Raw genomic sequence first — 12,195 nt, forward strand, 5'->3', positions numbered from 1 at the left:
GGGGGCAAGGGTCCCTGCTCTCATTTACGATCTTACGTAACGTGCGCGCAATATCGTATCACGCGGCCCGTTGGTGCATATTAAGCGTCTCCACTCTTCATCCCTGCAGAGCCCGCGGTTCTGCATCAGTCGGAAAGATACCTAATCGGGGAAAATTCATATCACTCCTGGGGTCGGCGACCCTCTTGCCCTGTTTCCGTCTCCGAGACTTCTACAGCCCGATAATTATTTCTCACCGGAAAAATACCACGGATATCGTAAACGAAGGATCGAAAATGGGAAACTGGAAAATTCTACCCCTGTCCTCTTTCCGTCTCCGAGTCTTTTGCAGCCCGATAATTATTTCTCACCCGAAAATACCACGGATACCGTAAACGAAGGATCGAAAATGGGAAACTGGATAATTCCACCCCTGGGCCGCGGACTTCCTCCCCGGTCCTCCGCAATTAGGAAAAGATTTAATTAATTAATATGGCCGGGAGGATCGCCTCGTGGAATCGGTCGTTTGGCTCCTGGTCCACCCAAATGGCTCGGCGGTGAATTAAACTTTTTTTCAATGAACCGTCGATCGGCCCAGACGAGTCATTAGGCCGATTAACTCGATTTGCCAAGCAGTCGGGAGATCTCGTAACTCGGCCTTGCATTCGAGCGGTGGCCGAATAAATTGACTCGCTCGGTTAGTTGACCAGCGCAAATAATTCCATTCGGCAATTGGATCGCCTAGAGTTGTTTGACATTCAGCTCGTGCACTCGAATAATCAGGTTGCTGGCACGCCTTTGCGCGTCCACCGTCGTGAGCTGGCGTCTTTTCGAATTCCCTCTTTACAAAGTCGAGGGGAAACAAGCGCGGCGCTCTTCGACGGCTCCACCAAAGTGCCTTCTCGATTTCAATCCCTAAATAGCCTGAATATATTTCCATAGTCGATTGAAATTAAGATCCGATTCGCATTTTTCAGACGTTCCTGCGCCCCCGGAACGGCCTCTGGTGACGCACTTCACATCTCGAGCGGTGAACCTCTCCTGGGCTGACAGTGCGAATTCGCACAATAACCCGATCTCGTACTACGTCATCAGCATCCGGTAAGTGACAGATAGCACGTGGTTAATACTGACAAATTTTCCGGGAGACTTTCTAGGAGAAATGAAAATTCCTTTCGCCAAGCCGCGGAATTTTCTCACCAAGTGGAGTAGGGGAACCATTTCGGGTGGCACCAGTCGAGATGTAGGTTGCACGCATTCCGTACAAAATTCATTTCCCATGCAGTCGCTGTAAATGAATTTTGTCCTGCTGTTGGTGTCTCAGCAGATCCGAAACCGTGTCAAGCAATCTCAGGGCCCAGGTTGCTATCAAAAGTTCAGCACCTGAGAGGCTCGACGGAGCATTAAGGGGACATTTAACTCCGGGGAGAAGGTTAGTTTCAGAGTTCGTTGGGTGACTTCTCGGTGTCACGTCCAAATAAGTGGATCCGTGCGATGAAAATTCAAGTGAACAAATTCACTGGGGGGGGTTCGAGAGAGGAAAGAATGGAGGGAAGACCAAAAGGAAGGACTCTTCGGCGAATCCTGGGACTCGGAAGACGGGACATCGAATCGGCTCTCGAAAGTCGAGAAGCGAAAGCCGATAAAATAAAGGGAAAATAAAATTAGCCAAGGCGTGCGATATGAACCGAGCCCCCGATAAGCGACCTCGGCCCACTTCGATTCGGATTTTCATTCCGACTTTTTTCCCGGCACTCGGTGCACCTCGTTAAGGGGCTTCCAGGCCAACTTTTTATCCTGCGTTCGTGAAAAATCAGGTGGAAGAAACGTATGATAAGAGCGAGCCTTCGGACTCCCTTAAGTCCTTCCTTAAGCTCGCCGAGGATCGCCGGATTCCTTATTGAGCTCTCGACCCGATTGGCTCCTCTCAAAATTTCCCAAATGAGACTTTCCATTAGGATCACGCTTTTCTCCCTTCTCGTGGAATTCGGCTAGGACGAGGAGCTCTACATTCTTTAATTCGCGTGCATAATGGCCGTCGGCTGCAGTGGCCAGCGTAATAAGGTACTTGATGAGGTATCAACGGGCTGAAGAGGGCCCAACGAGAGCTCCGCCGTTGATAAGTCGACTCTTTTCCTTCGCGCTCGATTTTTCGCGTTTCTTTTCCGCCATGCATAAATTTCCGGTTTGCGGATCTATGGAATAATCGGAAACGAGGATTTCTCCACGTCGTCGGTAAATTTCTCTCTTGTCTTTCCTTCGGAATTCGAATTAACTGGTGAGCCAAGGAGACGGTTTTTCGACGCGCGACGCCATCTTGTCGATTGTTCGGAAATCCCGGAAGCAGGTGGCGCGATCGCCCGATCCCTTGATGAAATTTCTTTCTAATTTCCCTGAAAGGGATAATCGAGCGAAGGGCCGAGGAATTTCGTGGAGCGAGCCGAGGAATTAACGAGAAACGAAGGCCGGAGGGAAGTTCCCGGACCGAGGGCACATTCATCTTGGGTATTTCATTCAGTCGGCGGCGGTGAAAAAGCAAGATGGAAACTTGCAGGAAATAAATCAGAAGACGTCGTTACGGTCGCCAAATATTGAAGTTCCCGTGAGAACCATTTTGCCGCACCTCCTGCCGCGGCCGATCCCTTCCGGAAACTATCGCAATACTTCACGGGAGTTGGAAAATATTAGTTCTATGATAAAGTTGAGCCGAACTTCTTTAGGCCACTCGGATTTTCGGGAGGGAGGAATTAAAGAGTCGACGCGCCGGGGGAAAAATCCAAGGGGCGACCCTCATTTTCCCGAGGGATGTTTTTGGCAAAATCCATCCCATTTTCCGATCCCCTAAGAGGATCGGGTCCAGCCGCTTCATCCTGATCCCTATTATGTCCTTTGACGACCGGGGCCACTGTGACAGGCGCGAAAACTCTTCGCTCCGGAAAACTACCCTCGTCAACCCTTCCGCCCCATCCCGGATATCACAATTATCCAAGAAAATCATTTTCACTTGGGTTTAACATTTTCTTCCTCCTTGAGTACCGTTCCCTAACTCGGTTACGAAGTGACCTTAACTGGAAAGGGTTTAATTAATTATGATTTTCCGGCAGAATCGTGGCAATCTCCGCCCTGTCGATTGCAGGGGTGTCATTCTCAGGGACACTTCCATCCCATCGAGGAGACATTATCCTTTCATCCCTCGCCTCGAGCACGCCTAACGATGTCACTGACGTCCTCACAATGAGTCAATTGTGTTATTCGAAGTTCATTCATTCGACCCAATCGTCGGCTTATCATTCCTCGGATTGCGCGATCGCGCTTTTCCCACCTCGGGGGTGCGCGACCATCGGCGGGAATGAGAATCGACGGGAGAAAATGCCTTCCGAGTAACACGCCGAGGAAAAGCGAGGCACTCGGTCGTTCCCGCGAATATCGGGCGATTCGAGCTCGCTCGGCGGAAAGTTAAGAAATCGAGTTCCAGAGGGTGGGCCCAACTCAAACGGGAACATCGTGAAGGAAAAGCGGATACTTGCGCGAAAGGAGCTCGCCGAGTTGGTAAGTTCGAGTCTTCGGCAAACACGAAAGTCGGCCACTCCCGGGCACACACGCATTACGTATTCATTTCTCACCCCTCGCCTTAATTTTATCGAGCCGACGATATTTCTGCGGGGTTCTCCAGTGGTACCGAGACACGGCCAGAAGTCGTCCCAGCGGGATCCTAATCGCCGAACAATCGGCCCTGGCCGCGACAATACGCGGCCATTAATTTCCCAGGGTCCTTAATTATTTTAATTTCCCCCCAGGTCGTCACCTGTCGGCGGCGTGCAACAGATTAAAAGTTCCTCCGGCGGTTTCTTCCGAAAGGGGAGGAAGGGGAGGCCCATCGAGAGTCGCGTCGCAGGTTGGCCGCGAAGAGAGATGCACAAAGGCGCGGCTTTGTCGCCGGGGCTAAAGGGAACAGAGTTTAAAGATGAAGCGCCGAGGATGGGGACCCACCGAAGGGGAATGCATTTTTCAATGGAGGCCCGACGTCGCGCGGTCAAATTACACGGAACGGGGTGCATCGATTGGTCCCGGTACCGGAAGGAGTTCCTCGGTACCGACCGGATATCGGGACGCGGGGGACTCGAAAAGACGTCCTCCGATGTATGAACCGTATGGAATCGATTTATGTAATTGACGTCGGATGTGACGTCTGCAACGCGCCCCCCAGGACGCGGACTGCATTTATTACGAGGCCCCTAAATCGCGGGAGACGGGTAACGAGATAAAGTTCCCGCGTCGGGGTATTTTGACTTTCTTCCCGCTTCCCTTTGGAATTTCTCGCGGTTTCGGGGAGCCTCGGTATTTCTGCCCCGCCACCTCGGGGAAGGAGCGCTCCTCTACGGCGCTCGTTGCCGCGGGAAAATTCTTCCGATGAAATACGCGGACCCCGGCTCCTCCGAGGGAACTCATGCAAAAGCGGTTTACGAGGGCGAAACGTAACACCCCCCTCGAAATTTCCGGGGAAATTGTAAAACTCCGCCCGCGCTCGCTTCGAGGCTCATAATTGTATTCGAGTCACATCCTCGGCGAACCCATTTCACGGCACTGTCTCCACGAAGCGGTCGATAAGTCTTACTTACGATTTAGTGCCATTGCCTAGTACGTACCTAATGCGACTGGATTGCGCGACGATCCGATTGATGAACCCACGTCGATGAATGTCCAAAGTAGCGCGGAAGGTTCGAGGACTATGGGTGAACTTCATCTTGAACGGCTGTTTCTGAAAGGGCTCCTGGATATTCCTAAAGAGAAAATCCCTCTCGCTCGTTTACTCGCATGTACGATTTCCGTCTCGCTGGAAATTCTGTCGCGTTGACTCGTGTCTTTGTTTTCGTCGTCCATGTGTAGTTCTGCCCAAAATATCGAGCCGTGGAATTTTTCTTAAACCCTTTACCTACGAAACGCCACTATAGTGGCTTCTTTCATTCCCGTGTATTTAAGGCGACAGATGAATACCGTGTTCATATAAAATATTAGCACACAAGTGGGACATCTCCATGCCCGACCCCGCCGTTAATAAAAGACGTGAATATTTTTCTAACCTGGTACATCGATGAAACCCGGAATATCGGTGAGAATAATTTATATCGTTCTCGAGGGCATTCGTAGAATTTGGCATCTCTGCGTCGTATTCTCGAATAAGAGTCCATAAAGAAACCACTCGGATCCCAAGGGTCAGGGTCGAAGTTCGAAAGGTTCCCGAGGCTGTTTAAGTACCCGAAGAGAGAAACCTACATTCGGCAGGACACTGGGAGTAATCGAGCCACTGCGGCTCGGTGCAAAGGCGAGGCACGGCCATAAAGTACCTCGACGGTATCCGCGAATACCGTGGAGCGAGGCTCTACGAGCCCCGGGAGAATCCAACCAATCCGAATCTTTATAATTAAGTTTTCTGTCTAATCTTCCCCACGGCCGATTATCTGGCAAGGCGGAATGCGGAGGTCCCGCATCAACGTGGGAGCGGTACAATCCCCGAAATGAAGTTAGCGGTGGCCGAATGGACGGGGGATGGTGATGAAGGCGGAGAGTGCACCAGAGATTTCCTACTACGATCTGGACCCTCGGCGATTTCGCCCCTTTAATTTTGCCCCATAAAATCGGCGAGACTTTCCCTCCGAGGGGAGGGAAACGCCGTGATGAATAATTCCCGTAATCCGGTAGTGCGGGATTTTACCCAGATTTTCCTATTTCATTTGTTCACGGCTTTGTTGGCTAAAACAGGCCAGTAGCCATCCTTCGACGGAATGTCGGCAAAGGGGCGTGATTTTTCTTCACTGCCTCCCCTCGCTTTGGGCACTACTTATTGTTTCGAGCGAGCCGTTTCTGCGGCTGCCAACTAACAGCTCACCCCCAGTTGGCAGCTGGCCAGAGTTTGACACTAGCCCCACTCCAATTACAGGTGTTGGTGTATCGATTCGAATCTCGGCGAGAGATGCGGTTGCTCCAGTATCCATCTCCCGATGAAACGGAAGGGTGAAATCGAAAAAATTAAGGGGTCAAAAAGAGGGGTTGGATTTCAATAGGGAACTAAGATCCAGGTTGCGCGTCCTTTCGGGGTGATTCTCGTTCAAGGGGTGGGACCCTTCCCGGAGGACGATCGACCGATTGGTGACAACTCGATTCGGGGGATGATTTTGATTTTTCCCTCCTTGGCACACTGGGGAAATCAATTCCGAGACGGGGCTCGCCTTAAAGTGTCGCTAATCCGTCAGCGAGACACCCCGTCTCCTCTGAGAATACGACGGTACGACGCAGCGGACTTTTGTCTTTTCCAACCCTTTTAGCACGGTAGGCGAGTTCCTAATCATCCTCCCCTCCGACGTCACGAATTACGAGCGGGAGCGTAAAGGCGCTGCGTCTCTGAGAGACGCCTTTATGCGAGGTACCGAGGGACCACCCCTTCGCGGGGGGTAGAAAACGCAAAGTCCAGCGGTGAGCTCGGGAAAAAATGCAAACGGGGGTGTGTTTACAAGGGTGTTTTTCTCGCCGAGTGCGACTACCTCTACCGCATCTCTACCACGCCAGGAAAGACGTTTCATCCCTCCCTCCGCGGGAAGAGCTCCCACTACCGAAGATCATTGTTCGCCACCCTCTGGGCGGCCCTTAAAGTCTAAAATAAAAAACCCTCACGAGCGTTTTCACCCATCCCGGCTAAGAGGACTTGGGAACGTGGCCATCCCTATCCCCGGTGATCGGGGAAATCGGTAGCCGAACACGTAAGGGGTGGATTGCATGCATGAAATCGCGACCCCCTGGCATCCGGACTCCCTGGACGGGGCATAACCGAGCGTAAGGATTTCCCCGATGGATCGGGGAAAATCGCGGAAAATCGAGGGCCAGGAAAAAAGGGAAACATGCCCATCATACGTTTCAGTACGCCCCGTAAAGGTTTTTCGCTGGTACCGTGCGCAACCTTTGTGCGATGTACCGAGAAAGATCTCCCCGGAGGGGCATCCGGGGAGTGCAACCCGGTACCGGGGAGCATGCATACAGTCCGGATATGCCATCGATCGCACAAAGATATGCAAACAATTATGTGCTGCGTTTATGTGCGCGCACCAACCCCCGGAATGCGTTCGATTCGATGCACTTTTCGCGGAGAGGACGCACGCGCGGCTCCGAGAGCTCGTACGAGAGAGAGGGCCCTCGCAAATCCGACGGAGTAATCCCGGAGAAATACTGAGACACGCCATTTTTATACGGCATATCGTGCGCATTATTTCGTAATGACAGCTACGAGCTAATCTCGACTCGAGCCCGGCAAGCCGAGATCCGACGAGCAGGAGTCGAGGGCTCAGCTCGCACCATAAGCGCCTTCGAGTCGGGCTTTCCTGCGAATTCCATTTTTCATAATTCACGGAAAACATGGAAGAAACGCAACCGTGCCCGATAACACCCCTCACGCATTAATTGTACCTGAAATCGAACGGAATTGGAAATTTAAATGATTTTACGAAGGAGAGAAAATGCAGGACTTTGGTATGGGGGTTGGATAGAGTGGAAAAAGGGCAATGGGGTTTCTAAGGGTCCTCCCTTTGACTTGGAGGGCTTATTATTTCTAACGTCCCAGGCCTGCGGAGCGTTCGCCAAGTTGACGGGGTAAAAAATTCCAATTTTTCATCCCCCACCGAATTCAGGGAGGCTCCGTCGCGGCCCCTTCTCTTTGCGTCTCGACGAGGATGAACTCTCCCTTAAGTAGAAAAATAGAGTTCCCATGCTCCCCCTCGTCGACGGGGCGCCTCCAACGGTGCCATTAGGATCGTTTGTTCCTTTTCATTTTGTACATCTTCCGGTTCAAAGGATGGAATTCACAGCGATATCTCGAGACGACCGCGTTCCCATCGGCGAGCTCTTCTTCCCCGGCGAAAGTTCATCATCGTCGGGATCGTCGCTGGCCGGTCTCTTTCTCCCTTTCATCCCCTTCTATCTGCCTCCCTTCCCGGTCGCGGAAAGGTGAAAATTGGAAATTTTTCGCGTTGCAAACGCGGCTCGGAACAAAGAACGAGGGAGCGTCTCGCCCGATCGAAGGAATCGCCTCCGGGATTCTTCCACCCCCCTGCAGTTACGTTTGACGTTTATTTCGTTCCGCCACCCCCAGAGGCAGTGCATGACTGTGGACGAAGCTGCCAGAGGGAGTAAAAATAATTCACAGAAATTCAGTCGTTACCGGAAAAGTAGGAGAAGGGTTAGGTCGTTTCTTACGACGCCCTGGGAGGTCCTGATTTTTGGGGAGGAAAGAAAAAAACAGAGATTGGAAGAGGTGAGAAGGGTGGAGTTTCGGTCGGAGCCGTCCGACAAACGTCTATAACTGGCCAAGCTAAACTAACGTAAATCGTCCGAGCAGACCGGGAGATTTATTGGGCTGAGCGAGATTTATTTGGCGCGTTTAAATGCCTACTTTATCAATGGGGATAGACGAGTATTTAACCCTCTTTGTTGAGTGCTTTTTATCGGTTACTCTCCAGCCACCGTGGAATCGGGACCAACCGATATTATAAAGAAGACTTCCGGAATCCAGGACCCCCTCCACCGAGAATTACCTTCAATATTTATATTCATTTCGGGTTATCTTCGGACGCGCGGCCATTTTGTCGCTCTTGTTAAATCGAAGGCTTCCGTTCCTCAACTTTTTGTTCACGGTTCGACGTCGCGTTTCGCTTATTTCAACCGCGGATACGTTTCGAAATTCCCGATAGACGCCGTAAAAAAGCCAACATGACAAAACGGTCTCAATGTCGACCATGAGCGAAGTCAATTCTCGTCGCGGAGTTCCTTTTGCCGGTTCCCGTCCATGGAGTTCTATATGGCGGACATTTCTATAGGAATCCCGGGGAACGTCGCATATAATGCCAGCTCTCGACATCTAATTTGCATCGATGGGACATAACGGAGAGCAACGTATCAAAAGTCTCGCGGTTCACCGGGCCGTCATGGCGGCGACGTCCCGGAAAATTTCGTCCCTCCTGTTCGAGCATCGAAGTCTCCACTGGCGAGGGCACCGCGCGGCAACTTTCGAGAAGAAATTTCGAGAAATCGAAGGACTTTACTCGGGCGCCAAAGTGGACCTTAGGAAGTGACTTGGAAAACCCGGCACAAGGGTCAATTTCGATTTTCGAGTTTCGGGTTTGCGTGAAACATGAATCCCCTGCAAATTCCTATTTACGCGCGCCATTCTAATTAATACCGCGCGATAATTAACGCCGTGCTCTGGGGATTTCCCTGATCCCGAGGTGATGAAGCGCGAGTTTCGCATCTCGCATCCTAGCCGTTAATCCGCGCGTTACTTCGGCTATTAACGAAAGCGCGGTCTCAATCTTTCGACCGCGGCGGCGTTAAGCTTTCCGCGCGCGGAAAGCGGCCGTCTCCGCGCGGATTTAACCGGACACCCGGTGCGTGGCTGTATAATACAACATACCATTTGCGGCGGGGGCATCCATAATTCACCTTTTTACGAGGCCCAGTGGTAACGATCCGAATGATTAAGAGTCAACGAGCTAGAGAAAGGCGAGCGGCACGGAATTAACACCGAACGCCCGAGGTGCAATAATGACCGGCGGGTTTTTGCGCATTTTTCATTATAGAAAAACCGCGCGTTGCAAAGTGTCCTCCGGCCTCGTCGAACGGGAATCAAACAAATTCGAGAGGTTTTCGGAATTCCTCTCGTGGGGGGGAAATTAAGTTCATGCTTCCAGAGCCCCGTAGGACATTTTTCCGGGGATCCAGAAAAATCCTCCCGCTTTACGTCGCTAGCCAAGAAGGCTACTTCGTTTAAATATGGCGGCACTTGCTTTGGAAGACTCGAGACGCCACGGCCGGTTACTTCCCGTCGATGCAAATCAGACCCCGGGTGGGCGGTATTACGAGATTCAGGGACCTCCGGTATATTTCTGGATGGGCGATCATAAAAGAAGTGCACTTCGGAGCCTTGGGGAGGTCGAGTCCATGTCAGCTGTTTGGCTGCATTGCGGAGTGCTCGTCAAATCCTCGTTACCGTCTGACGAGGATGGAGCCGATACTGTGAGGACTCAAGAGACAGGGACGGTTCTCTTTTCCCGCAGGATTTTGGCAGGCGGAGGACTCCTCTTGAAAAACGTCGGGACGCGGTTGCGGATGCAGGGATGTTTTAACGTAAACTGCACCGGAAATAGCTAATCTTGGAAATAGTGGAAAATTTTCCAGCCCTCGAGGGATAGTTCAACCTAAATTGCATAGGAAATGGCTAATCGAGGATAGAGCCAATATCCTGAAAACTCAAGAGACGAGGACAGTTTTCCCTTTTCCGACGGATTTTGTCAGGCAGAGGGCTTCCCTCGAAGACGCAGTTGCATCTGCCGAGGGATGTTTCGACCACGACTGCACTGGAAATGGCTAATCGAGCGCTCGGAGCCCGCAAAGAGCTCGCTGTTTGCCGAGGGAATTTCTAACGAAGATGACGGACATTCTAACGTCTGCAGCGACGTCTTCTACCTTTTCCTGCGAGGCTTCAAGAGATGGACCGTCCAACTTGGCGAAGTCGGATTGCCCGCACTCTTCGCCCTCGAGGAAACATTCCATTGGCCTTTTCTCTGGTTAGCTACTTCGGCGCGAATCGATAGGACCCGGAGGTGCGGAAACGCAGGCGGAACTTCTACTGGGACTCGCAAAATCCGTATCGACAAGGGAAAAGCACCTTAACGTAGCGAAAGGTGACGAGCAACGTAAGTCGAGGCACCCTCGAATCGGACACCACGCATGAGGGGTACATCGCAAGTAAGATGCACTTCAGAAACTTCGCACTTTTGCACTTCACCAAATTGAGGTGCCCCGTTCATCGTCAATTTTTAAATAAATTTGATAAGGTCACAAATCAATCGCGAAGTCCTTGCAGGGGGCTGTCGTTTGGTGGCGGATCGACATCACGGACTACCACCCCTCGAAGTTCACAAAACCCATGGCCAAGGGGGTGGAAATCGACGCGCAGATTCCGCAGGGAAAGCACCAAAGGAATATCCGAAATCGGGACGACGGTGCATCCCGTAAAACGGAAAACGAGTCCAACATCGTCGGTCCAACTAACGCAATTATGCCCCCTGGCCGATGCCGAGCAGGCCACTGTCGCGTGTCCACCGGATAATAATTGTCATTAATCTGGAAATATGTGCTGGAAGTAACCTGCCATCGCGACCCACCTGGGCCCCTCTTTCCGTCCCTCTGTCTTCCCCGTTCCCTCGACGTCCCGGCGTAACATCGCTATCTCGGTTTCCGGAATTTTATGGGGATTTATGTTTCCTTCGTTTTTTTATTTCTCTCTCTCCTCCGCTCCCGCTAAGGTTTATGTAATGGGGAAATGACCCCTCCCCGGTCTTACGGCCGGCCGAAAGCGCGGCGGGTCTTCCATTAATGCGAAATGAAGATGGAAAAAGTAAATAAGAGCCCTGTAATTGATCCCGCGAAACAAAGGGACCGCCGTTGCACGCAGCTTCCTCGTTACTCCCGAGATCCCTGGAGAAGTGGCTCGTTCCTTGGAATTTCGACCATTTCAAGGAAAGAGCGGCTTTCCTGGCAAGACCCACCCTCTGCTCTACATTTAATTCCCGTCGAGTTTTGACGTGGAATCGCGTCAACGGCAGAGCTCGTTAGAACGTCGAGAAGGTGTGCTCGGATTTTATAAATCGATGTGAATGCAATCCTGATTAAGCCAGGTGGCACGTAGCGTTGTCGTGTCACTGTCGAATTAAGTTAGCCGAACTTTACGGAAAACGTGGCCTGCATTCCCACGGACTTACATGCCGGATGAGGGGACTCATATAAATTGATTCTCAGCCAAGCACCGAGGAGAAACGTCTCAAGAGTGGTGCAAACTGCAACGAGGGATGCAAGGACCGGCGGAAAATTATTTTTTCTTTCGTTGGACTATTTTCCTCCGTTATTATCCCTCCTATTTGGGGAGACTTAAGAGGTGACAATTTAGGTTGGACGAGGTGTCGGCGAGCCCGAAAGGCGGGATGTCAATTCCAATAACCAGACACGTCAGGCCGATGCAAATCTACGTTTATGTGCACGGCACACGTGTTCTTCCATTTCTAATCGATGTTCGCATAACTCTCACGGTCGCACGTGTCGATAAAGGGTATTTTCCTTAGGGGAAAGGCGGACCTCGTTCGAGTGTTTCCTTACTTCCCGTTTACATAAAGAACT

At 51.5% G+C, this 12,195-nt stretch overlaps 1 protein-coding gene across 1 annotated transcript in view; it reads left to right on the forward strand.

Annotated features, from left to right (window-relative positions):
* LOC105699788 (tyrosine-protein phosphatase 99A) overlaps window positions 1-12,195 on the forward strand; it is a 156,316-nt gene that overhangs the window by 96,112 nt on the left and 48,009 nt on the right. Inside the window, exon 3 of the mRNA XM_023434387.1 lies at window positions 957-1,080. Coding sequence (XP_023290155.1) covers window positions 957-1,080 — 124 coding nt within the window. The remainder of the gene's footprint in view (window positions 1-956; window positions 1,081-12,195) is intronic.

Source organism: Orussus abietinus, unplaced genomic scaffold (assembly GCF_000612105.2).
Source record: "Orussus abietinus isolate OABI.00-Male unplaced genomic scaffold, Oabi_2.0 scaffold10, whole genome shotgun sequence".
In the NCBI taxonomy this organism is placed as follows: Eukaryota; Metazoa; Arthropoda; class Insecta; order Hymenoptera; family Orussidae; genus Orussus; species Orussus abietinus.